This window comes from Protopterus annectens, chromosome 9.part0, assembly GCF_019279795.1.
Source record: "Protopterus annectens isolate FY-2018-M chromosome 9.part0, PAN1.0, whole genome shotgun sequence".
In the NCBI taxonomy this organism is placed as follows: Eukaryota; Metazoa; Chordata; order Ceratodontiformes; family Protopteridae; genus Protopterus; species Protopterus annectens.
Genome location: NC_056743.1, coordinates 1927389407 through 1927415262, shown reverse-complemented (window position 1 = coordinate 1927415262; position 25856 = coordinate 1927389407). Strand labels below are relative to the sequence as shown.

At 45.6% G+C, this 25856-nt stretch overlaps 1 protein-coding gene across 2 annotated transcripts in view; it reads right to left on the bottom strand.

Annotated features, from left to right (window-relative positions):
* NACC1 (nucleus accumbens associated 1) overlaps positions 1-25856 on the bottom strand; it is a 652977-nt gene that overhangs the window by 218554 nt on the left and 408567 nt on the right. For both annotated transcript variants that reach the window (XM_044084734.1, XM_044084735.1), the window contains exon 5: positions 4684-4781. In XM_044084734.1, the coding sequence (XP_043940669.1) occupies positions 4684-4781 (98 nt within the window). The remainder of the gene's footprint in view (positions 1-4683; positions 4782-25856) is intronic.

The window sequence follows — 25856 nt, the reverse complement described above, 5'->3', positions numbered from 1 at the left end:
GAGGTAGACAAGCATGAAGGGCCTGCAACGCTAAAAGGACCACTCTCATCTCTAGGACATTTATATGCAGAATGGTCTCCTTTTGAGTCCACGTGACTTGAACAGTCCTGCCCGAACAATGCCCCCCACCCTAGGCGGGAGGTGTCCGTGGTCACAGTGGCTTGGGTTGCGGTGCAAGAAAGGGACGTCCCTCCTGCAAATTCCAAGACTGGAGCCACCACTTGAGAGCATTTCTGCACACACTGCTCAGAGGGATCGGAAAATCTAGAGGTTGATGAAGAATCGACCACTGAACTTATAACGTCCACTGTAAAATTCTCATATGCAGACGTGCACAAGGGATCAAGTTGATAGCTGCTGCCATGGACCCTAAGGCTCTCAGGACTAATTCTGCAGGGGGTGTAGGGGACTGCAGGAGCGCTAACATATGAAGTGTCAGGCTGTGTAGTGTGTCTGGGGTTAAGAATACCCTGGCCTGGCGAGAATCTATTCTCGCCCCTATGAAGTCTAACACTTGAACAGGTTGAAGGTCAGACTTAATTAGGTTTATGGTAATCCCTAGCCGAGGTGATATCCGGAGAAAGAAATCTCTGGCTAGCAAGAGTAGATGCCTGGTGGGGGCGGTGAGAAGCCAGTCGTCCAGGTACGGAAAGACCTGAATGCCCTGAAGTCTCAGATGGGCCGCTACAACTGCCATGACCTTAGTGAACACCCTGGGGGCTGTGGTGAGACCGAAGGGTAGGACCCTGAATTGATAATGACTGGCCCCCTAGCCGAAAGCGGAGGAACCTCCTGGATCGCCTGTCCATCAGAATATGGTAGTATTCATCCTTGAGGTCTATCGAGCACAACCACTCTTCCTCCTGCAGGATGGATTGAAGCGTGACCATCCGGAACGCTTCCTTGGCAACGAACAGGTTCACTGTAGACAAGCCGAGAATCGGCCTTAGGTCCCCCGTCTTTTTTGGCACCAAAAAGAATCTGGAACAGCTGCCTGATCCAGACTGGTCTGGTGATACCTTGGATGGCCCTGATTTCTAGTAGTTTTTGTATTTCCAAGGCTGCGGCCTCCCTCTGAGAGGGTGGGATATCCGGGAGGTGCCTTGTGTAAGGGGGTTTGTTTATGAAGGGAATAGAATAGCCCCTGGATATTATTCGAACCACCCAGCGATCTGTCGTGATGGACTCCCATTGGGCTAGGTGCATCGAAAAACTGCCTCCAGAGAGGAGCAGTCGGGTAACCCCTCAGGGTTGCTGCATGGGTCGCTCTGAAAAAGATTCACATGACCCGAAGTTCTTCGGCCCCCCTCTGCCTCTGGGCCAGCATCCACCTTGTCCCATTCTGCCCCTGGGGGAGGAGGAGTCCTGAGCGTTACGGGACTGCTGAGTTTTCTGGAACCACAGCTTCTTTTGTTCCCGCTGGTTCCTGTAGAAGGACCTTTGAGGGTTAGAGAAGTGGATCCAGACAGCTGACAACGTTTTCCTGTCTTTCTCGCTCTGGACAAGCGTATCGCAGACAGTTTTCCCGAACAGGGTGGAACCGTTAAAGGGTGCGTTAACGAAGGATGCCTTGAAGGGTTCCAAGAAGTCGCAAAGATGGAACCAGGCGTGACGTCTTAAGGCAATGCAGGACCCGCTAGCCCTAGCGGCTCCCTCAGTGGCATGAGAGAGTAAACGCATGGACGTATAGGACACAGACTTGAGGGCAGCCATACGAGTCGAGAAGGTCCGTTTATCCTCGGCCGACATGGACTCCGAGGGAGACTCAGCGTACTCTTTCACGAAGTCTCGCTGCAGTCGAATTACGTGAGCCAAGTAATTCAGCACTCTTATAGTAAAGATGGCTGAAGCAAAAGTCCGCTTTCCAAGAGGGTCCATAGCCCTCGACTCCTTTTCTGGGGGTGGACCGAGGAACTTTCTTGGGCGAGTTTCCTTTTTTGTGACCGCCGCCACCAGCATGGCATCAACCGGGGAACCTTTGTTCCAAGAAGCTCTATCTGCAGGTGGACTCAGTACTTTGTCGGGTCTTTTGGGTACAGGATCCAGAGTGTCTGGTTCCCTCCATGCTCTGGTTGTGATAAGGTCCACCAGAGGGTCGGCTGGGGGACACACCCAAAAGGTAGATGGGCCTGTGTCGTACGCCTTCAGAAATTCCAACTCGTCAGAGGAAGGCTTTTGGGTGGACCCCCCCCGGCTAAGGTTTTCCATAATGTCCTCAAAGGAGACGTCTTCGGGGGTTGATTTGGGTGAACCTTTCCCTTCCTCCAAGTCGGTATCCTCAGTGAGGGACTCGGAGGGGGGGGGGGGGAGTCCAAGGCATCCTCTTACACTGACGTTTGTGAGGGACCTCCTCGGATGGACTCTCTGGGGAGGGCTCACAAATGGTTTCTTGCTCCTCCAAGGGAACTGTCTGGGGTGCAATGGACACAGGCTGTCCCTGGGGGGATTGGATGTGATGGAAGACAAACCCAACTGCGAGTCAGCAGGGATGGACACCGAGGACAGAGTGAGGGGTCTCGATCCTCCAGAGAGAACCCTCTCCACGACGCCGAATGCTGAGAGAGACCCAGCCTCCCTGAAACTGGTGGCGGAGACCCTCGGATCCGAAGAAGGGATTCGGAGCCGAAGCTGGAATGGTCTGACCTGACAGGATGGTATGCCCCAACCACAACGAAGCCGATGACACACTCATTCACTCGGATCCGAGAGCTCAGATTCGACAGACTCAAGGGCATAGTCAGCGTCGAGGCCGACCCCCTGACTCCAGGGCTCCTCAGATCCATAGACTCAGATATCCGATGGTGGATCGGAGAAGGAGCTATTGGGGTGAAAAAAGGAGCCGAACTCCCAGTGCTAGGAGGGGGGGGGGGGAAGCCAGCAATACCCCCATCTGCATTTGAGTTTGTAGAAACCTATGCATCATCCGATCCATGTCTGCTTCAGAGATGCTTCTAGTTGATCTGGAGGATGCCACTGATGCCGGCCGGGACAGCCGATGCAAAGATGACCTCGAGGGTGATCTAGCCTCCTCTGGCTCCGGAGAAAAACATGGGGAACGGAGCCGAGGAGAGGATGGCCTAGGAACTTTTACTGGAGACAAGATTACTTTAGCAGGAGAGGCCGTTGGATCTAACTCGGCCTTTCGCTTGCGGCCCCTCTCTATATCCTTATCCACATGTCTCTCTGTATCCCTGTGCTTTTCTTTAATCTTCTTGGCCTCTCTCTCTCCCTGTGGTAAGGTGGGAGGGTGAGTCCCGGACAGGGGAGAAGGGCCAGAAGGCTGAACAGCCACAGCTGCGGCTGGTAAGGAAGCTGAAGAAGAAGAAGAAGAGGCAGAAGTTGATTCTGCAGGTAGAAGACCCGCCAGAATTAACTTATTCCTGCGATCCCGCAGGGCTCAAGGGTTGAAGGCCGCACAAATCTTGCAGCCGGAAGACAAATGGGCCACCCCCAAGCAAACTATACACAGAGTGTGAGCATCGGTTGGAGAAAGCTTGTGGCCACACTCTGTGCACTTAGAGGAAGTTACTTTCTGACATCCTAAAGAACACACACACGACTGGTGGGAAGGGAGGCCTACACTAACTGAAAGTTTTCAACATTCAAACAAGGAAAAACCCAATAAATATAGTGGACAACTAATAACTTACCTCAAAATTATCAAAAAGGGCACACACAGACGAAGTTTTAGAGAAAAAACCCTGACACATGCCTGGAGCACAAGAATCCCGTACTGTTGAAGCCGGGGCAAATGAGATCTGAGGATTGGAAGGAGGTTGGAGTGTAGTATGGGTAGGGGGGGAGGAGCTTGGAGCTCGGATTTTTTTGCTTGGTATGCTGCCGGCTCGGATCCGTAACCCACAGGTCAAATGAAGTTAACTAATTCAGATCAACCTTTAAATTGACAGGAAAAAAGTGCACTCCTGTTTAAAAGTAAAAAAGTTCAGTTTCACAACAGTCTGTTAAAATATACGCTCCTATTTTTTTTTTATAATATGGAAGGCTTTTCCCCAACCCAGCAAAAGAACAGCACAAGGTGACCGTTGATCCTTGAAAGCCTCCAGGGGAGCACTCTCTTCAACGCTAGGAAAGCTCTGAAGGGCATGGCATCCAAACCTGTACTTTTAGCCAGGTCAGCTTGAGCAGAATAATGGTTTGGAAGTCTGGAAGGTGCCCTGAAGCTTTGGAAATTTTCTAGCCCTTATATCCTTGGAATATAACTCATACAGCTAAGGCTACTGCAGCAGTGATCAATATGATGAACTTTTAAACTATCTGAAGCAATTGCCAGTAGGGGAAACAGTGAATAGATGAAAATGTTTTTTGCTTTATCTATTGTGTTTAATGGAAGAACTGAAATGGTGTGATTGGTAGAAGGTGTCGATTTTACACAATCAATTGTACATAAGTTTTTGTATTATGATATTTCAAGATCAGTAAGAAGGATTAATCAAAAAAGAAAGACTGAGAACAAAAGGTTTCTCTAAGAGGACCGAAGTGCTACAGATGTTAGCTACATCTTAAGATGTAAATATTCAAGCACAACACTAAGCATTACCCTAAATATGTCACATCTGCAGTGTCAATGAACGGTATGGGCTGCTTCACAACACTGTATATGATTATGCAAAAAACAGCTATTACTGGGATGCAAACAGCTACACTTCTCACACTGCCACTTACATTTCACAGCATGAAGAACCCTGCTGTCTAGCGGTTTCCTGCTTGGGTCATTTGTGGACGAACGGATACCTGTGCCACAGCTATTTGCTAGTGTATTCCTAGAAAGACAAATAGGAAAACATCAATCTCATCATTCAGCCTCATGTTCAGTTCTATTTATTTTCAATATGTAAAACTATAAGTGAACCCTTCAGAACTGTGGGCTCTCATAGCCCACCAAAAGAGGATAACGTGTGTGAGATCTGATTTCTAGTTCTCAGTCAAAAGTCACTGTGTGCATTATCACATGGACAGTTGTCACTCAACACGAGCTGAATCTGACAGTTCAGTACAGAGAATTAATGCAATGAGCTGGTAATGAGCTTTAACCCGCAGTCCCGGGTTTGAATCCCATATCCTCTAATTACCTAGTGTGTGAGCCTGAGCAACTCACTTAACCAGAGTGTGTTCCTGGATTCTCCCCTAAATTAAGCCCTTAGGTCTACAGCGTTTAACTGGATAAAGTGCCATGCAACGCATTACACAAGCCTGCATACAATGCATCATTACAATCAATGTGCAAAAAGGGTGACACTGCACCAGCAACAATGAATCATCAGAATCATGAAAGGCATACAATACGGTAACAATCTTTACATGAAGTACTGTCAGAAACATTGTACAACACATGTGGCACTGTCTCTTTAGAACCATAAACAGCATACACCAGCATTCATATAAAATATCAGAATCATGATCAGAACCATAAAAAGCAATCACCACTCTACCGGACTTCATATAAAATATAGAAGATTCATAACCTATTAATCTAGCTACTGTTAATTTTCCCCTGACTGTAACCAGGAGCAACTTTAACCACTGGACTTGTCTATTCATGTTTGCCTATGTATTCTTTGTAAATACCATTTCTGTAATGATGGCTTCCTTGTTTTTATTGTATCTGTTTACCTTGGAGCTTTTCTCACCAGGCCTCTGCTGAAAATGGACATGAATCCAGTCGGACTATCTCGGTCAACAAATGTAAAATAAAAATAAAATTATCAGAATCATGATCAGAACCATAAAAAGCTTACATCACTGCACCGATCTTCGTATAAAGTACCGTCAGAATCATGATCAGAACCATAAAAAGCATACATCACTGTACTGACCTTTGTACAAAGTACTGTCAATTATGAACAGAACCATAAAAAGCATGCATCACTGTACCGGTCTTCATATAACATATCAGAATCATAAAAAGCATGTATCACTGTACTGGCCTTCATATAACATATTATCAGAAAAGTACAGTTTTGTACCTACCATAAATGTAGATGTCCGAACAGGATAGCATCTGCAGTCATAACAAATGGGTTGTCCTGTCGTCAGGCAGCCCTTCGGTTGGCCGGATTCCAAAGTCTGGGTCTGGCCTCGGCTGGTGTCGCACTTCACCCAACGTCATCTCTCCTGGTCTTCGGGTATAAAGGCATCAGCCAACGCCATTTTCCTCAGTGTTTCTTGCCCCAGATGCCAGTTGCCCTCTTGGAAAACTAAATTTTGGATAAATGCCAATGTTTCCAAATAAAAATAGTAGGCAAATACAAAAAATAAGCATGTATGTACATAAATACAAACAAATACACCATAAGAGATCCCCCCTAGCTAGCTATTAGGAGGGTAATACCCTAGGAGTACCACAGAGGGGAAGGAGGGTGGGTAATCCTGACTGCAGATGCTATCCTGTTCGGACATCTACATTTATGGTAGGTACAAAACTGTACTATGTCCTTCAAGGATGCATCTGCAGTCATAACAAATGGGTAGAATACCATAGCCAAACTAGGGGAGGAGGAAGAAGAATTATGGTGTAGTTAGGATCCCTTGCAAAACACCAGTGGCAAACCCTATCTGGAATATAGAGGTAAGTTGTAATGCTTGGCAAATGTATGCACGGAGGTCCAAGTAGCCGCCTCAATAATGTCCTTGGTAGCCACTCCTCGTAAGAAAGCTGTGGTAGTGGCTGTAGCCCTTGTAGAGTGAGGTCTTATGTTCTGTGGAATTTGCTTTCCATGGTAGGAGTAACAGAATCTTATGCAATTTCCTATCCATTTAGAGATTGTCTGTTTGGAAATTGCTTTTCCTTCCCTTCCTGGTGCATAGGCTACTAAAAGCTGGTCAGTTTTTCTGTTCCCTTTGGTTCTGTCCAGGTAGTAGTGTAACTGTCTATGTACATCCAAAGTATGCAGCAGTCTTTCCCCCCTGTTCTGTGGATTGGGAAAGAAGGTAGGTAGGTGGATTGCCTGGTTTAGAGACACTCTGGATACCACCTTAGGCATAAATGTAGGATTAGTTCTCATGGACACTCTATCTTGATGGAAGATTAGGAAGGGTTGTACTGCCATTAAGGCCTGTAGTTCCGAAACCCTTCTTGCTGAAGTAATTGCTAGTAGGAAAGCAGTTTTCCATGATAGGTGTTGAAGATCTGCTGTTGCTGCTGGTTCAAATGGAGGGAGTGTCAATTTTTCTAGCACAAAGTTCAAGTCCCATGCTGGTAATGGTGGTTTCCTAGGAGGTTTTACATTCTTGATTCCTCTGAGGAACTGCCTGAGTAGAGGATGTGAGAAGACAGGGGGATCGAAGCTGTATTCTGCAGAAATAGCTGATGCATGTATCTTGATGGAGGAATAGGACAGGCCTGTATGTAAAAGCTCTGCCACGTACTCCAGGATGTTAGCAATGTCTATCTTTGACACATCTTTTCCTCTTTCAGTACTCCAAATGACAAACCTTTTCCATTTTCCTGCATAGTTCCTTCTTGTTGAAGGTCTGCGGGCTTCAAGGATAATGTCTTTTACCCTTTGGGATAAGTCTGGGTTAGTTGCTGTTATGTGATGTTCCAGGCAGTCAGTTGCAGAGTTTTTAGGTTTGGATGCATGATGTTGTAGTTGTTCTGAGTTAACATCAAAGGCATCAGGGGTAGTGTCCACGTCCTCCCCCGAGACATGCTCCTCAGCAATGGATACCAGTGTTGTCTTGGCCAATTTGGATCTATCAGAATTATCCTTGGACGTTCCTCTTTGATTTTCAGTAGTACCTTGTTCATCAAAGGGAGAGGTGGAAATGCATATGCTGTCAGGCCTTTCCAACTGAAGGATAGAGAGTCCACCTTCCATGCTAGTGGGTGGTATGTCCTTGTGCAGAATTTCTTGAGCTGGTGATTGAGTGGGGATGCGAATAGGTCTATTTGTGGCATTCCCCATTTCTTTGTGATGGCCTTGAAGATGTCCGGGTGTAGCATCCATTCGTGAGCATCCGAGGTAGTTCTGCTTAACATGTCTGCTAGGATGTTTTCTTTTCCCGGTACAAATATTGCCTGTAACTGGATGTTGTAGCTCAGAGCCATATTCCAAAGGTCCAGAGTCATTCTGCATAGGGGGTAAGAATGAGTGCCTCCCTGTTTATTGATGTACCACATGACTGTGGTGTTGTCTGTCCTTATCATTAAATGGCCTTCTTTGAGGAATGGTCTGAAATTCTGGATTGCTAGTTTTACTGCCAGCATTTCTTTTTGATTTATGTGCAGGTGCAGCTGGTCTGGAGTCCATAATCCTTGTATGCATTTGTCCAGCATGTGTGCCCCCCAGCCTAGATCTGAGGCGTCCGTTGTGATGGTTTGGCTTGCTTGGAATTTGTGGAAAGGCAAGCCTGGGTTTGACTGGCATGCTTGAGCCCACCATAGGAACTCTTGCTTCAGGCATGGGATTAGTGGGATTTCGGTTTCTAAGCTGTGCCTGTGTTGAGACCATAAATTCTTTAGGTACCACTGTAGCTTTCTCATATGCAGTCTGGCATGGGGGACCAGAATTATGCATGATGCCATGAAGCCCAAGGCCTGCAGTACTTTTCTTGCTGTTAGTTTGTTCTGCTTTGTTAATGCCAAGAAGTAAAGAGGGAGTTGTTCTTGTATTTCTGCAGTTACGAATGCCATCTGTTTTACTGTGTCCAATTCCGCACCCAAGAATGTTCTTGTTTGGGATGGTATCAGTCTTGACTTTTTTAAATTGACTGTGTATCCCAGGGCTTGTAGTAAGCAAATGACTCTTTGTAAGTCTTTTGTCAGTTTGCTTTTGTTGTCCGCTTGTATCAGGCAGTCGTCCAGGTATGGATAAATTTGGATTCCCTGTAGCCTGCAATGAGTGATTACTGATGCCAGGCATTTTGTGAATACTCTGGGCGCAGTAGATAAGCCAAAGGGCAATGCTGAGAATTGATAATGCTCTGATCCTGCAAGAAATCTGAGGTATCTTCTGCAATTTGGTCGTATGGGGACGTGCAGGTATGCCTCCTTGAGATCTAGAGTTACCAGCCAAAACTCCTTGCCCAGCATGGGAAGAAGTTGCTGTAGGGTCAGCATTTTGAATTTTGGGACAATGATGAATGTGTTTAAGACGGACAGGTCGAGAATAGGTCTCCAACTTTTCTCTTTTCTTGGTACTAGGAAGAGTCTGGAGTAGAATCCTTTGCCCTGTTCTGTTAGTGGTACTCTTTCCACAGCTCTCATCTTTGTTAATTGAGCTATCTGTTTTAGAGCTTCTCCTTTTTGATTTGGAGGTAGGTTTGGCATTCCTCTTTTCACTGGTAAGGTGTGGAAGTGAAACCTGTAGCCTTGGTCTATGGTTTGCAAAATCCACTTGTCTTTTGTGATATAGTGCCAATTTTTTGAAAATAAAGCTAACTTTCCGCCTAAAGGTGCTGTTATTTGTTCCCTGGTAGGCGGCGTCAGAGCCAAGTCACTGTGATTGTCCTGGTGCAGTGGCAGTGGTTGTGTCTGTGCCTCGCTGGTTATTGCCTTGCCACTGGCGTCCTCTGTAGGCACCTCCTCTGGATTGATTTCTGCCTCTGGCACGTCTATTCCTGCCTCTTTGAGATTTTGAGGAGTCTGGAAAGGACCAATTTTTGGAAGGCCAGTTCCTGCTAAACCTTGGGGGCTGAACCTGTAAGAAATCCTTAACTGTTTGTACAGATTTTGCCTTCTCTTCCATTTTCTTCATGACTTGCTGGGCAGGAGCACCAAATAGACTGGCCTTATCCATAGGAGCATCTAACAGCTTTGCTTTAACATGATCCGGCAAGACCTGTTCTTTCAACCATGCATGCCTTCTTATAACAGTGCCAGTCATGGCTGATCTAAATGAAGCCTCCAGTGCATCATAGCCACATTTTAAAGAATGGTTACTAACCTGCTGAATGTTATTCACCATTTCTAAAACATATTTCTTATCTAAGGAGTCATCAGAGGACAATTTCTTAGTTAACTGATCAAGCATAAACTCTTGGTATTGGATCATATGAAACTGACAGTTCAAAGCTCTAGCTGAGAGAGTAGCAGAGGTGTAAACTTTTTTCCCCCATCTCTCTAAGGACCTGGATTCCCTTTCAGAAGGGAGAGGGTTTTTTGCTGAGGTCGAAGCTACTGCCTTAGGCCCCTGGGAGATGGTCTCAGGATCTGCAAGTGGGGCTTTGTATAGGTGGTGATGAGTGTCTGGTACCCTGTAGAACCTATCTGGTTTGGCAGGGGCTGGAGGTAAAGTATCAGGAGCAGTGCAAACATCATTAAATGCATCATCCACAACAGGCAGAACTGGAGGTATAGCTAAGGGCCTATGTTGTGGTAAGTGTAGAAAGGTCCTAAGCCTTTTTCTTGAATCTGAGAAATCTTGTCCCTGCCATTGGAATTGCTCTCTCATGGCATGTAAGGTTTCCCCGAAGGAAAATTCCTCTGGTGGAGAGGCAGATGGAATAGATTCTTCAGCATCGGAATCTTCATAAGTAGAAAAAGGAGCCTCTGGATGGTCTGTAATGTCTGAGTCATCCGAAGAATCATCAGAGGACACTGGCACTGGGGGCTCTGCTCTAGGTCTCTTCTCTGGAGGCTGAGAGGCCCTGTCTGGGTGAGATTGGGATCCCCTAATTAAGGAGATGAGATCCTCTGCCAAAGTAAGCATTTGTGAACTGGAACTGGGCCTGTGTGAGGGGGGCTTAACAGGCACTGATTTAGCAGTTTTGGCTGCTTTAGCCCTGGCAAAGGCCTTAATAGACATGGCTGCAGGAGGCCTAGCAGCACCACGTGCTGGGGTAGAGACATCCAAAGGGATGGTGTCTGATAATTCAATAGGAACAACATTAGTAGGCAAAACTTCAGAGGCCGATTCAACTAGGGTAGCAGGAGCCTCGGTAGTAGTCATGGATTCGGCTGAAGATTGACCCGTTTGCTCGGTTTCGGCCGAAACCGAGACACTCGCGGTTTGCTTAACCGTGGTTTCGGCCGAAACCGCGGACCGCGGGTGTCGGTCTTTTTCTTTGCGTTTTTTAACAATTTGAGACGTCGGAGGATCCGGCGGCATAATGTACGCAAAATCTGAGCCGAAAAACTGTTCAGCAAACTCCGACCGGCGCCTAAGCGTTCACGGTTGAAGGAAGCACAGGCTAAACAGGCTGCTACGTCGTGGTCTGGGCCTAAACAAGGTAGGCAGTACGAGTGGAAATCCTTATGAGGTGTTTGTTTCCCACAAGTTAAACAATTATTTACTTTTTCTGACATCGGCTGAGGCAAGAAAGAGTCCCCAACGGGGTACTTAGCTTTTTAGAAGTCTTCGAAGTAGTATTCGGTAGTAGTAATCTCTGGATCTGACCGACCGGCACTTGCGAACAGCTTCTGCTTCGGGCGCCACGTGGCAAGAAACACTGAGGAAAATGGCGTCGGCTGATGCCTTTATACCCGAAGACCAGGAGAGATGACGTCGGGTGAAGTGCGACACCAGCCGAGGCCAGACCCAGACTTTGGAATCCGGCCGACCGAAGGGCTGCCTGACGACAGGACAACCCATTTGTTATGACTGCAGATGCATCCTTGAAGGACATCATAAAAAGCATGCATCACTGTACCAACTATTGTATAAAATATCAGAATCATGATCAGAACCATAAAAAGCATACATCACTGTACCAACCTTTGTATAAAGTACTGTCAGAATCATGATCAGAACCATAAAAAGCATACATCACTGTACCAACCTTTGTATAAAGTACTGTCAGAATCATGATCAGAACCATAAAAAGCATACATCACTGTACCGACCTTTGTATAAATTACTGTCAGAATCATGGTCAGAACCATAAAAAGCATGCATCACTGTACCGACCTTTGTATAAAGTACTGTCAGAATCATGATCAGAACCATAAAAAGCATACATCACTGTACTGACCTTCATATAATATATTATCAGAATCATGATCAGAACCATAAAAAGCATGCATCACTGTACCGACCTTCATATAATATATTATCAGAATCATGATCAGAACCATAAAAAGCATACATCACTGTACCGACCTTTGTATAAATTACTGTCAGAATCATGGTCAGAACCATAAAAAGCATACATCACTGTACCGACCTTTGTATAAAGTCAGAATCATGATCAGAACCATAAAAAGCATACATCAATGTACTGACCTTCATATAAAATATCAGAGTCATGATCAGAACCATAAAAAGCATGCATCACTGTACCGACCTTCATATAATATATTATCAGAATCATGATCAGAACCATAAAAAGCATGCATCACTGTACCGACCTTCATATAATATATTATCAGAATCATGATCAGAACCATAAAAAGCATACATCACTGTACCGACCTTTGTATAAATTACTGTCAGAATCATGGTCAGAACCATAAAAAGCATACATCACTGTACCGACCTTTGTATAAATTACTGTCAGAATCATGATCAGAACCATAAAAAGCATACATCACTGTACCGACCTTTGTATAAAGTCAGAATCATGATCAGAACCATAAAAAGCATACATCAATGTACTGACCTTCATATAAAATATCAGAATCATGATCAGAACCATAAAAAGCATACATCACTGTACCGACCTTTGTATAAATTACTGTCAGAATCATGGTCAGAACCATAAAAAGCATACATCACTGTACCGACCTTTGTATAAAGTCAGAATCATGATCAGAACCATAAAAAGCATACATCAATGTACTGACCTTCATATAAAATATTATCAGAATCATAATCAGAACCATAAAAAGCAATTCATATAAAACATTATCAGAACCATAAAAAGCATACATCACTGTACCAGCCTACATATAACATATCAAAATCATGATCAGAACCATAAAAAGCATACATCACTGTACCGACCTTTGTATAAAGTACTGTCAGAATCATGACCAGAACCATAAAAAGCATACATCACTGTACCGACCTTCATATAACATATCAGAATCATAAAAAGCATACATCACTGTACCAACTATCGTATAAAATATCAGAATCATGATCAGAACCATAAAAAGCATACATCACCATACTGACCTTCATATAAAATATTATCAGAGTCAAGATCAGAACCATAAAAAGAACACATCACTGGACCGGCCTTCATAACATATCAGAATCATGATCAGAACCATACAAATGTATACATCACTGTAATGACCTCTGTATAAAGTACTGTCAGAATCATGACCAGAACCATAAAAAGCATACATCACTGTACCGACCTTCATATAACATATCAGAATCATGACCAGAACCATAAAAAGCATACATCACTGTACCGACCTTCATATAACATATCAGAATCATGACCAGAACCATAAAAAGCATACATCACTGTACCGACTTTCGTATAAAGTACTGTCAGAATCATGACCAGAACCATAAAAAGCATACATCATTGTACCGACTTTCATATAAAGTACTGTCAGAATCATGACCAGAACCATAAAAAGCATACATCACTGTGTCGGCCCTCATATACAATATTATCAGAATCATGACCAGAACCATAAAAAGCATACATCACTGTACCAACCTTCATATAACATATCATCAGAACCATAAAAAGCATACATCACTGTACCGACCTTCATATAACATACCAGAATCATAATCAGAACCATAAAAAGCAAACATCACTGTACCGACCTTTGCATAAATTACTGTTAGAATCATGATCAGAACCATAAAAACATACATCACTGTACCGACCTTTGTATAAAGTACTGTCAGAATCATGATCAGAACCATAAAAAGCATACATCACTGTACCGACCTTTGTATAAAGTACTGTTAGAATCATGATCAGAACCATAAAAAGCATGCATCACTGTACCGACCTTCATATAACATATTATCAGAATCATGATCAGAACCATAAAAAGCATACCTCACTGTACCAGGATAAAAACTTAATGGGACAAGATGCTGCAGGTTCAAAAGGTGGCAAGATTAAGGAAGCTAGCACCAAGTTTAGATCCCACGGAGGCGGGGGATCCCTCACTGGGGGCCTGAGCAGAGTGGTTCCTTTGAGGAAGGCTTTACACAGCTTGTGAGACATGATGTTATCAGAAGACAAACCAATATGAAAATTCGAAATGGCAGCTAACTGAACCCTGATTGTAGCAGAAGCAGAACCAGAATGAAAGAGTTCCGCTAAAAATTCCACAATCCCTTGGACAGGGGCTGAAAAGGGATCTATATTCTTAGCCTCTGCCCAGCAAGAAAAACGTTTCCACTTGCTAGCTTAAGTTTTCCTACTTGTGGATTTGTGCGATGAGATAATAATTTCCCGCACAGAGGAGGAAATATTAGGAAGCCTGGCTAAGGTTGGAAGTGGAGCAACCAAGCTGTGAGCTGGAGTGTTTGAAGGGATCGATGCAGTCTGCCCGACTGATGAATCAGTAAATCTGGAATAGGATCCAGAATCCAAGGCTTGAGAAGATAATGATGCAGGAATGGGAACCATATCTGTCGAGACCAGTAAGGGGCAATGAGGATCATTTTGCAACCCAACGCAGTTGCTCTCTGTATGAGTTTGGGTATTAGGGGAAACAGAGGAAAGGCGTAAAGAAGTCCCTGAGGCCAATCGTGGACTAGAGTGTATCTGGGGGAGTGGCCTGGAAGTGGAAGAAGGGTGAAGAAATTGCTGCACTTGCTATTGAAAGCTGTGGCGAACAGGTCGCAGCAAGGCTGACCCCATTTGCGAAAGATTTGTTATACAATTACCTGATTCAGAGATCACTCATGAGGCATGAGAATTGCTCTGCTGAGCCTGTCTGCAATGATGTTGGAACTCCCAGGGATATGCGTTGCGATCAGAAAACGTTGGGAAGAGATCGCCCACTGCCAAAGTCTGAGTGCTTCTCAACATAAAGGATAGGATCTGATTCCGCCCTGCTTGTTGATGTACCACACCACTGACATATTGTCCGTTTGAATTGCAATGGTCCCGGGAGGGAGAGAGTCCTGAAGGGCCTGCAATGCAAAAAGCACGGCTCTCATCTCCAAGACATTTATATGCAAATGGTACTCGTGAGGCTGCCAGGTGCCTTGGACTGTCCTGCCCTGATAATGCCCCCCCCCTATCAGGGAGGCGTCCGTAGTCACTGTGGCAACTGGAGGGGATGGCACAAATGGTCTGCTCTGGGACACTGATGGGGAGACCATCCACCAAGCGAGGTGCTTCTTGCATGCTTCTGTGATCATAATTTTGTGAGACATGGGAAGCTGTTGGAAGGACCACTGTGTGAATAGAAGCCACTGGAGGATTCTCATGTGAAAGTTAGCCAGGGGGACAAGAAGAATTGCTGATGCCATGGAATCCAGTGTTCGAAGGACGAACGTGACTTGAATCATTTTGCATGTTAATAAAACCTGTACTTATTGGCGAATTAGTGATACCCTGTCCGGTGGAAGGTTCGCAAACATGTTTCTGGTATTTAGATTTGCGCCTATATAAGTGATATGCTGACAGGGCAACAATGCAGATTTTTCGAAATTTATTGTGATACCTTGCCTGGAGCAAGTTTTGATAGTGTAATCCTTGGCTTGCAGGAGGTGATGCCTGGTGGAAGCAGGGTGGAGCCAGTCGTCTAGATATGGAAACACCTGGAATCCCTGACGTCTCAGGTGAGCCATAACCACTGCCATGCATTTGGTGAACACCCTGGGGACTGTGGTGAGACCAAAGGGCAGAGCTCTGAACTGATAATGACTGGCTCCCAGCCGGAAGCGAAGGAATCTTCGCAACCTGTGCATTTTGATGTGGTAGTACTCATCCTGAAGATCTATAGAGCACATCCAATTGTCCTGACCCAGGAAGGGTAAAATGGACTGTAGTGTGACCATCCGAAACTTTGTTCTTTGTACAGACCTGTTTAGTCTGCTAAGATCCAAAATGGGTCTCCAGTCCCCTGTCTTTTTTAGTACCAAAAAGAACCTTGAGTAAGTTTCGGATCCTATCTGGTCTGCTGGGACTTCCTGGATGACCCTTTTGTGTAGCAGCTTTGAAATTTCTTTGGCTGCTTGGTCCCTTAGATTGGGTGGAACATCTGGAAGGGACTTGTTTGATGATAAAGGGGGTTGAGTAAAGGGAATTCTGTAACCTCCGGATATGATCGACTGTATCCATTTGTCTTGAGTTAGATCCTTCCAGGCTTTGGGGTACAGCGAAAGTCTTCCCCCGACTGCCTCCAGAGGCGGGCAGCCGGGCAACCCTTCAGGGATGCTGAAAGGGCTTCTCAGAGAAGGATTCTCTGCTGCCCTGGTTCTGCGGACCCCCCATGCCCCAACGGCGGCGATTGTTATTGTTCCCTCCTCTGTCCCTGGAGGGGAACTCACCACTTGTGTCAGGCAAGGCTCCCTGGGATTTACGGAACCACATTTTTCCACTCTTCTGACCCTTGAGGTATGGTCTGGAAGGAGTGGAAAAACGGACTCCCACGGCAGAGAGAGTCTTACCTTCCTGTTCACACCTGGTTAGTGTGTCCTTCACCTGTGGTCCAAAAAGAGAGCAGAACCATCAAAGGGGGTATTGGTGAAAGACGTTCTGAAGGGTTCCGCAAAATTACATAGCCGCATCCATGCATGCCTCCTAAGGGCGACGCCTGTGCCTACAGCTCTACTCACACCATCGGCTACATAAGAAATGAGCCTCATGGAGGAGTTAACTGAATTCAGAGCCGCCAGCTGGGAGGCCACCTTAACTTGAGCCCCCACAGCTGATGGATCTTGGAGGGTATCTCTAAGCTCTTTAAGGAGATCCCTCTGAAGGCGGGTGAAATGGCACAAATAATTCAGAGACTTCATCGAGAAGGTCGCTGAAGCAAACAATCGCTTCCCATATCTGTCCATAGTCCTAGACTCCTTGTTAGGAGGATGGACAGATGACGAAGTTTCTGCCAACTCCTTCTTTGTAGCTGCTGCTACCACCATGGCATCAACAGGTACGCCCTTAGATAGAAACTGTTTGTCTTGAGGTGCAGCTATATATTTAGCAGGTCTCCTGGGGGTTGGTTCCACTGTATCTGGAGCTGACCACGCCTTCCGAGCCACCACAGACAAAAGTGGGTCGAAAGGCGGAGACAACCAGGAGGTGGAGGGTCGGGAACCAAACGCGTCCAGAAATACCGACTCATCCTTGGAAGGGGCTAGGGTATTCCAGTTCCCCCTCTGCTTAAGGATTTCAAGGATGTCTGAAAAGGAGACATCTTCAGAGGGGGATCTCGGGGACCCTTCCAAATCCTCTAAGTCGGTATCTGATGTGACAGACTCAGGGGAGTCAACGTGCTTCCTCTTGCACTTCCTCTTACAAAGTGGCTCCTATGAGTGATCAGGGGAGGCCTCAGAAGAAGAAGAAACACCCAAAGGGGTGCCCTGGAGCGTTGGTTCCCCAAGCTTGGGGTCCGGAGGAGGGTCAGAGGTAGACACAGGCACCATAGGGGGAGGAGGCGATGGGGTTGATCGTGGGACTGGCCCAGGGGCCAGTACACTCCTCATGACCTCAAAGGCATCTCTGCCCGGATGCAAAGAAGACTCCGGTTCCGAAGAAATCGGAATCTCTCTCCGCACCGAGGGGGACGGCTCCGAAGCCGATGTAGGAGCTGAGCTCACCTGCGCCGAAGCTCCGAGAGGGAGAGCGAGGTCGGACAAGGGTCCAATGCCACTCGCCCCCTCGGAGCAGATGAGGTAGTCTCGGTGCCAGACCCCTTCAAGGACAGAACCAAGGATGGAATCGGAGCGGACGACGGAACCGAAGGAGAAGGTATCGGAGCCGATGGTTCCACGACTCGAACTCTAACAAACTCCGGCTCCGAACTCAAGGGAGGAGTCGGAGGAGGAATATTTTCAGAAGTGGACGGAGCAGACACCTGATGAGGGGGGGCTGGACAGCATTTTTGCTAGGGCCTGCGATTTCAGCAACCTGCTGACCCACTCTCTCCAAATCACGATCTGAAAGTCTGGAGGACTGAGAGGAATGAGATGACTTATGACTGCGCTCCAATTGGAGCAGAGGTGTACGTGGAGCCGAGCGTATCGACTCCAAGGAAGGAGACCTAGATCTTTTTCGACTCACGGATGGCTCCAAAGTTTGTGTTGGAGCCAGCTGTGAGGGAGGCACATCGGCTCCAGCCGGAGCAGAGGCAGATAGTGCTGCTTCACCCAACGACAGCTGAAAACTTGGAGCCGAAGACTTGGGTGGCTTGGAGGATTTCGCAGGCTGAGCCTTAGCCGGTGAATCCTGTGGCTTAAGCAAACCCCGAAGGATTAACGTATTTTTGTACTCCTGCAGGACCCTTGGGCTGAAAGCAAGACAGACCGAACAAGAGTCCTGCAGGTACACGCGCCCAGACAGTAGACACAAGAAGTGTGACCATCTGTCAGAGATATCTTCTGACAGCATGAGTCAGACTTCTTGAATCCGGACACCTTAGTATCCTTGGACATGTTACCACACACACACCAAGGAGAAAAACGCACGCACACAAGCCCCAAAAAAATACAAATTAGCAGTTATAACTAGCTAAACTATTCAGCTAACACAAAACTAAGTCTGCTATTGCTGACACTACTTCGATCTATATATATATATATATATATATATATATATACATACATTTTTTACAACTAGAATAAAATGAAAAAGGGTTAGCCTCTAACTTAAATGGCTACCACTACAGGAAGGGAGGGGGGAGGGGTGGGGAAAACTCTCTAAGTAAAACGAGTTTTCAAGAAAAACAAAAGGGATAAAACCTATCTAGGGAATCAAGCTTGGGGAATAAAACAACTAAGTAAATAGATACACTATACAAAATTTTTTTTTTTACAAAATGTAACATTTACATGCAAATGGTACTCGTGAGGCTGCCAGGTGCCTTGGACTGTCCTGCCCTGATAATGCCCCCCCCCCCCACCCTATCAGGGAGGCGTCCGTAGTCACTATGGCAACTGGAGGGGATGGCACAAATGGTCTGCTCTGGGACACTGATGGGGAGACCATCCACCAAGCGAGGTGCTTCTTGCATGCTTCTGTGATCATAATTTTGTGAGACATGGGAAGCTGTTGGAAGGACCACTGTATGAATAGAAGCCACTGGAGGATTCTCATGTGAAAGTTAGCCAGGGGGACAAGAAGAATTGCTGATGCCATGGAACCCAGTGTTCGAAGGACGAACGTGACTTGAATAGTTTTGCATGTTAATAAAACCTGTACTTATTGGTGAATTAGTGATACCCTGTCCGGTGGAAGGTTCGCAAACATGTTTCTGGTATTTAGATTTGGGCCTATATAAGTGATATGCTGACAGGGCAAAGTACAGTTTTGTACCTACCATAAATGTAGATGTCCGATAGATATGCAACTGCAGTCCTGACATATGGGTTTGTCCTGCCTCAGGCAGCCCTTCGGTCGGCCGGATTCCAAAGTCTGGGTCCGGCGTCGGCTGATGTCGCCTCCTCCCCGACGTCAGAGCGGCTGGGGTATAAAAGCATCAGCAGACGCCATCTTCTTCAGTGTTTCTTGCCCCAGATGCCAGGTGCCCTCCAAGGAAGGCTAAATTTAGAGAATGGATAAAATTCCAGACATGCCCAACAGTAATAAACAGATACACCATAAATACTATCCCCAGCTAATATGAAAAGGGGGGAGTGGACCCAAAAAGATAATTAAAGAGGGGTAGGAGGGAGGGAAAACCTGACTGCAGTTGCATATCTATCGGACATCTACATTTATGGTAGGTACAAAACTGTACTATGTCCTTCAAGAATGCAACTGCAGTCCTGACATATGGGTTGAATACCATAGCCAAGCTGGGGGTGGTAGGATCTAAGATAATGATGGTGTAGCTAAGATGCCCTGCAGGACTGCAGAAGCAAAGCCTGCTCGGGATCTGTAATATAAAGGCAGGTTGTAATGCTTGGAAAATGTATGCACGGAGCTCCATGTAGCAGCTTCTAGAAAGTCCTTTGTAGCCACCTCTCTTAAAAAGGCTGTGGAGGTGGCTGTAGCTCTGGTGGAGTGTGGCCTGATATTGGCTGGCACACCTTTCCATGGAAAGAGTAGCAGAATCTGATGCAGTTTCCAATCCATTTTGAAATTGTTTGTTTGGAAATTGCCTTCTCTTGTACTCCAGGAGCGTAAGCTACAAATAGTTGGTCAGACTTTCTGTTGGCCTTTGTTCTATCCAAGTAATAGCGCAATTGTCTGTGTATGTCCAAAGTGTGCAGAAGTTTTTCTCCTTTATTTTGAGGATTGGGAAAGAAAGTAGGCAGGTGAATTGCTTGATTTAGAGAAACCCTGGATATCACTTTTGGCATGAAAGAAGGATTGGTTCTTAAAGACACTCTGTCCTGATGAAAAATGAGAAATGGAGGTACTGCCATAAGGGCCTGTATCTCAGAGACTCTTCTTGCTGAAGTAATTGCCAACAGGAAAACTGTTTTCCAGGAGAGAAATTGCAATTCTGAAGATGCTGCTGGCTCAAAAGGTGGAAGAGTTAATTTTTCCAAGACAAAACTGAGGTCCCATGCAGGCACTGGTGTTTTTTCTTGGAGGTTTGATATTCTTTATCCCCCTTAGAAACTGTCTTAGCAAAGGATGTGAAAACACAGGTGGATCACAGTTGTATTTTGCTGAAACTGCTGAAGCGTGTATTTTTATGGAAGAATATGAAAGGCCATTGTGAAACATTTCTGCCAAGTATTCTGGAATCTGTGGGATTTTCATTACTGATGCATCCTGACCCTTGCTGGCATTCCAGATGTTGAACCTCTTCCATTTGGCTAAACAAGTTTTTCTGGTGGAAGGCCTGCGTGCTTCCAGTAGGATCTCTTGAACTTTTTTGGAGAGAGAAATATGGGTAGAAGTCATGTAACCCTCCAAGCTATCAGTTGCAATGTTTGCGGGTTTGGATGAACAGTCCTGTAATTGTGCTGAGTTATAAGCATAGGCCATCGAGGCAGGGGCCACGGTTTGGTGCGAGTTATGCTCCTTAGTTATGGGTACCAGTGCTGTCTTGGACAGTCTGGAGCTAACAAAATGCCTTTCGGTTGTTCTGCTTTGATCTTCAGTAATACCTTGGTCATTAATGGTAGAGGCGGGAATGCATAGATTGTTAGAGAATTCCAGCTGAAGGAGAGAGCATCTATTCTCCAGGCTTGAGGGTGGTGAGTCCTTGAGCAGAACTTTTTCAGATGATGATTGTGGTGTGAGGCAAAGAGGTCTATGTTCGGCCTTCCCCATGCATGAGTTATTTGTGAAAAAATGTCTGGATGCAACATCCATTAGTGGGGGTCCATAATGTTTCTGCTTAGACTGTCCGCCAGAATATTGTCCTTGCCTGGAACAAACTGGGATTGCAACTGTATGTTCAGTTTCAGGGACTTTTCTCAAAGAGTCATTGTTAGTCTGCAAAGGGGGTAAGAATGGTTGCCTCCCTGCTTGTTTATTTACCACATAACAGTGGTGTTGTCTGTCTTTATTAGTAGATGACCTTGTTGAAGAAATTTTCCGAAGGCCTCGATTGCATGAATCACTGCAGGATCTCTCTTTGATTGATGTGCAGATGCAATTCCCGAGGAGCCCATTGCCCTTGAATGCATCTCCCTTCCATGTGCACCCCCCATCCATGATCTGAGGCGTCTGTTGTGATGGTTTGGCTTGCTTGAGGTCTGTTGAAGGACATGCCTTTGTTTAGCTGGCTTGCTTGTGCCCACCACAAAAATTCCTTTTGTAGACATGGAATGAGTGGAATAATTGCTTCTAAGTTGTGGGTGTGTTGAGACCATAAACTTTTTAGGTACCATTGTAGTTTTCTCATGTGTAGTCTTGCCAGTGGAATCAGAAGAATGCAAGATGCCATGAAACCCAGGGCCTGCAGGATTTTCCTTGCAGTCATCTGGGTGTGCTTTGCTAGGCTTTTGAAGTAATCTGGTAATTGATCTTGTTTTTCTTCTGTGAGGAAAGCCATTTGTGAGTTTGTGTCCAGTTTGGCTCCTAGAAAGATTATTTGTTGGGATGGCAGTAGTCTTGATTTTTGAATATTGACTGTGTATCCCAAAGCCTGTAGTAAGTGAATGACATAGTCCAAGTTTCTTATCAAGTCTTGCTTGCTGTCCACTTGTATAAGGCAATCGTCCAGATAAGGGTATATTTGTATCCCCTGAAGTCTGCAATGTGCAATTACTGATGCCAGGCATTTCGTGAATACTCTGGGTGCAGTAGATAAGCCAAAAGGCAATGCTGAAAATTGATAATGCTCTGATCCTGCAAGAAATCTGAGGTATCTTCTGCAGCTGTGTCTGATTGGGACATGCAGGTATGCCTCCTTGAGGTCTAGAGTAACCAGCCAAGACCCCCTGCCCAGCATGGGAAGAAGTTGCTGTAACATCAGCATTTTGAATTTTGGCACAATGAGAAAAGTGTTTAGAGCGGACAAGTCCAGTATAGGTCTCCATTGCTTTTCTTTTCTTGGAACAAGGAACAGTCTTGAGTAGAATCCCTGGCCTTGTTCCTGAGGAGGAACCTTTTCTATTGCTTTGATTTGTAGCAGCTTTGAAACTTGTATGAGTGCCTCTGCCCTTTGATTCTGTGGCAGGTTTGGCATGCCTTGTCTTGTTGGTAAGGTATGGAAGTGGAACCTGTAACCTTTGTCTATTATGTTCAAAATCCATCCGTCCTTTGTAAAAACGTGCCAGTTTTTTGAAAATAAGGATAACTTTCCGCCTAAAGGAGCTTCTCTTTGAGCCTTGGTCGGCGGTGTCAAAGGCAAGTCATTGTGATTGTCCCTGTGGAGCAGTGGGAGTCCCTGCGCCACTTCTCTGATTAGTTGGTTGCCATTGGCGGCCCCTGTAGGAGCCTCGGTATTGCCCTCTACCTCGAGCACGCCTGCTTTTTCCCCTTTGAAACTTGTCAGTGTCTGGAAAGGACCAATTCTTTGAAGGCCAGTTCCTGCTGAACCTTGGTGGCTGAACCTGGAGGAAATCTTTGACTGTTTGTACTGATTTATCCTTTTCCTCAATTGACTTCAACATACCCTGTGCATTAGCACCAAATAGCTTTTCTTTTTCCAGAGGTGCATCTAGAAGCTTTACTTTAACATGATCTGGCAATGACTGTTCTTTCAACCAAGCATGTCTACGTATAACAGCCCCTGTCATAGCTGCCCTACATGAAGCTTCCAATGCATCATAACCACACTGAAGAAAATGATTGCTAACCTGCTGAGTATTATGAACCAAATCCTGCAAAGCCTTTCTATCTAAAGGCTCAGGATAGGCTAACTTTTTCTGCAAATCATCCATCAGAAAATCCTGATACTGAAACATATGAAAAAGACAGTTAAGAGCCCTCATGGCAAGGGTGGTAGAGGTATAAACTTTCTTACCCCACCTCTCCAGGGACCTAGCTTCCCTGTCTGCGGGCAAAGGATTCTTGGTCGTGGAAGTGGCCACTCCTTTGGGCCCCTGAGAAATAGTTTCTAGATCAACAGAGTGGGCCTTAAAGAGATGCTTATGAGTTTCAGGAACCCTGTAATATCTGTCTGGCTTGACAGGAGCAGGAGGGAGAGAATCAGGAGAAGCACTCGAGTCTGAGTACACATCATCCAATACATCTAACACTGGGGGAATAGCTAAAGGCCTGTGCTGGGGTAACTTAAGGAAGGTCAGAAGCCTTTTCCTGGAGTCCGAGAAATCCTGGCCCTGCCACTGAAAATGCTCTCTCATGGAGTGTAGAATTTCCCCGAAAGAAATATCCTCAGGAGGAGAGGCAGAGGAAATGGATTCATCTGCATCAGAATCCTCGTAGGCCGGGAAGGGTTCTTCCTGGGAATCTGAAAGGCCTGACTCACCAGAGGCTTCATCTGAAGAAAGGTTATCTGTCTGCTCAACCCTAAGCCTTTTGTCTGAAGGCGGCTGAGAACCTCTGTCTGGATGAGCCTGAGAGCCCCTGATTAAAGAAATTAGATCTGCAGCTAAAGTCATAATCTGTTTATCCGAGGTGGGAGTCTGAGAAAAAGATTTAGGAGGGTGAGACTTAGCCTGGCTGACAGCCTTAGCACGTGTGTAGGCCTTGATGGACATAGACACAGGAGGCCTAGCTGCCCCACGTGCTGGAGTAACTTTGTCCACCGGTATGGTGTCAGGCAAATCTTGGGCTTCAGTTTCAGGAGGAAAAACAACAACCGGCACCGGGGAAACCTCCGGGACCGAAGTGTGCGGTAAAGCGGTGTCGTCGGCCTGGAGCGGTTGAATTACCGCCTCCGAAGAGACCGATGCACTCGCAGTAGGCTTAGGCGTAGTGTCGGTGGAAGTCGTGGGCCGCGAAGGTCGGTCCCGGTCCTTCCGTTTTTTGGAAACGTGTGCTGTCGGAAGTTCCGACGGCATGATATAGGAGTAATTTTCCCCAAAAAAGTCTTCAGCAAATTCTGCCCGGCGCCTAAGTGTGCGCTTGTTGAAGCGAGCACAGGCAGCACAGGCCGAGACGTCGTGGTCTGGGCCGAGGCAGGGAAGGCAGTAAGAATGGAAGTCCTTATGAGGTATTTGTTTACCACAAGACAAACAATTATTAACTTCTTCAGTTTTGTCTGAGATCGGCTGAGGCAAGAAAAGGTTCCCCAACGGGGTACTTAGCTTTTTGATGATTTCGGTATCTGAAAACACAGGAGCTGGCCGACCGGCACTTGCGAACTGCTTCTGCTTCGGGCACCGTGCGGCAAGAAAGACTGAAGATGATGGCGTCGGCTGATGCTTTTATACCCCAGCCGCTCTGACGTCGGGGAGGAGGTGACATCAGCCGACGCCGGACCCAGACTTTGGAATCCGGCCGACCGAAGGGCTGCCTGAGAAGGACAACCCATATGTCAGGACTGCAGTTGCATTCTTGAAGGACATCAATGCAGATTTTTCGAAATTTATTGTGATACCTATCCTGGAGCAAGTTTTGATAGTGTAATCCCTGGCTTGCAGGAGGTGATGCCTGGTGGAAGCAGGGTGGAGCCAGTCGTCTAGATATGGAAACACCTGGAATCCCTGATGTCTCAGGTGAGCCATAACCACTGCTTTTTAGTAAAAGTACAAAAAATATAAGAGCCTGAGTCAGTAAGATAACCTCGCAGTCTGAAATGGCAAATGAGATCTGAGTAGCTAGCGCCAGGCATCATGAGATATGGGGTAGTCTCGAGCTATTGAAGATGGCCCAGTCGGAGCCGAGGAACCCAACCAGCAAGAATGAAGGTGAGATAGACAACTTAACATCATATTATCAGAATCATCATCAGAACCATAAAAAGCATATATCACTGTACCGACCTTTGTATAAAGTACTGTCAGAATCATTTATTTTTATTTATTTATTTATTTTACATTTGTTGACCGGGCTAGTCTAACTGGACATATGTCCATTTTCAGTAGAGGCCCGAGGAGAAAAGCTCCAGGACAAAACAGATGAAAAAGTAAAAAAAAAAAAAAAAAAAATTGTGTAGAATAAAAATAGAGTTTACATAGAAAAAACATACAAAATACTGGGATACATTTTCAAGACACTGGTTTGAATCATATACAAGATATTAACACCCTATTAAAAAAACACCCTCTGAAAAACAAGAGTTTACATAGAAAAACATACAGAGTACTGGGATACATATTACAACACACTGGTTAGTAATCATCTACAAGATATAAACACCCTGGTTAATAATAAATACAAAATAGAGAAGAGAATAGTTAAATATGATTTACAAACATATAGAAAATGACATTTATGAGTCAAATCATAGAGGTTACAGATAAACTGTTCTGATTACATATACAATA